We start from the raw sequence: 1,765 nt of genomic DNA on the forward strand, positions 1-1,765 counted from the left end.
GAGCAGATGATATCGGAGTAGATGTCTTTAACACTGGCTAGCACAGGAGTATTTGACTTGGACCAAATTAGGTGGTCATTTAGACCCCCACGAAGAATTCCGCTTGCCTGTAGGGATGCTTTGACCGTATTCCAAGTAGAAGAGAGTTCAGCTGGTAAACCATTGTCAATAGCATCTTTCCAAAAGGGAGTAATACCTAGCCAATCCAAGATGAGTTTGTCCCAAGTGAAAGCACCGATTCTATGTAGGACAAATAAAAGATCTTCTAGAAAATAGAAGTTGCGACTACAAGCGATAGGATCAAGACCAATGAAGAGCCTGTTTCCAGAGTGGATCCTCCATCTTAGTTTTGACAAGAAGAGCTTCTCAACTTTCCAGAAGTTAAGCCAAATAACCGATCCTTTTTTTATTCCAATTGCATCATTTATATACCAAAACTCCAGGCATTTTCCTTTCAAATATTTCTGTTTAATGGTATCGCTCCATGGCCTGTCCCCGAAAATCCCTCTCCAGAGCGATTTGCACAAAAGTGCCCTGCAAAAAATTCTCAAGTCCTTTAGACCCCATCCCCCCAGATTCTTTGGTAATGAAATTCTGTCCATTTTAGAAAGGTGAAACTTCCTCTGATCAAAACTTCCTCCCCAAATGAAGTTTGTCGTGATCAAGGTCATCTTTTTTATTATGCTTACCGGAATGAAGAAAAGATGAGCCCAGTAGACCGCCATCTGCATCAAAACAACTTGAAAGAGTGTGACCCGGAAGGCAACAATATTCCTTCTGCTGTATTGGTTCTTAAAATAGTTTACAGCCTCCCTAGTAATATCTTCCTGTGATACAAAAGAGTCTCCATTATCATTCTTAATTTTCAAGATGGAGCTTTTGTCACGTCTTGCACTTGCAAACTTGTGAAAAAACTTCGTGTTCTTGTCCCCTTCTTGAAGCCATGTTGCCCTGCTTTTAAGCCGCCAGAAGGATTCCTCTTGCTTTAATAACTCCAATTTTTTCCTTTCAAGCTCTTGAATGCTACATTTCATGGAGAAAGAGAGGGTGTTAGCATTTGCTTCTTTCAGAATGGAATCCAGTTCCTGTTGGATAGTTATCAGCTCCTTTTTATCTTTTTCCTTTTTTTCCACTTCCCATTTCTTTACAATCTTCCTCAAAGCAGCCATCTTGTCTCGAAATGTAAGGAACGAGGGGAGAAATGCGTTTGCTGACATCTCCTTCCATGCATTTTCGATAAGATCATTGAAGGCTGGGTCCTGTAGGAAAGATCGATTGAATTTGAACGGGTATCCCTTTTTGAAACCTTTCACCGGCCAAGATAACAAAATGGGTCTATGATCGGACACTAATACATTCTCCACTGATGAATGAGGCATGCCCATCTTGTCTATAATGCTAACATGCACTAGGAATCGATCGATTCTTTTCACAATGTAAGCCTTATCACATCTGTCGTTAGTCCAAGTCGGCTTCATTTCCCCAGGGACGACATCCACCAAGTTCTTGTTAAGGAGTTCGAGCTTAATGCTATCTGCAAGAGAATCCATTTTCCTACAATGACCCAGCTTTCATCAGAGCTCAAAGTAGTATTTATGATCATCTTTTAACCCATAAACACCCTTTAAAGCAAATATATTGTGATGCAGCAAACTAACCTTAAAAAATCAAAATTATAACCTTGTAATCACTAAAAAAATCAATCTGTATTTTGAAAATTGCTATAAATAATATATTTTTATATTTTTTATAATATATTATAATA

At 38.8% G+C, this 1,765-nt stretch overlaps 1 protein-coding gene across 1 annotated transcript; it reads right to left on the minus strand.

Moving 5' to 3' along the window:
• Positions 1-468: 468 nt before the first annotated feature.
• LOC149193829 (uncharacterized) lies at positions 469-1,550 on the minus strand. The gene is made up of 2 exons (XM_089407448.1): positions 690-1,550; positions 469-534 (listed from the first exon to the last, which is right to left on the minus strand). Exons 1-2 carry the CDS (start codon positions 1,548-1,550, stop codon positions 469-471), a joined length of 927 nt encoding a protein of 308 aa, XP_089263574.1.
• Between the last annotated feature and the right edge of the window lie 215 nt (positions 1,551-1,765).

Source organism: Pinus tabuliformis, chromosome 2_2 (genome assembly GCF_031772625.1).
Source record: "Pinus tabuliformis cultivar Carrire ecotype Pingquan chromosome 2_2, CPIR1, whole genome shotgun sequence".
In the NCBI taxonomy this organism is placed as follows: domain Eukaryota; kingdom Viridiplantae; phylum Streptophyta; class Pinopsida; order Pinales; family Pinaceae; genus Pinus; species Pinus tabuliformis.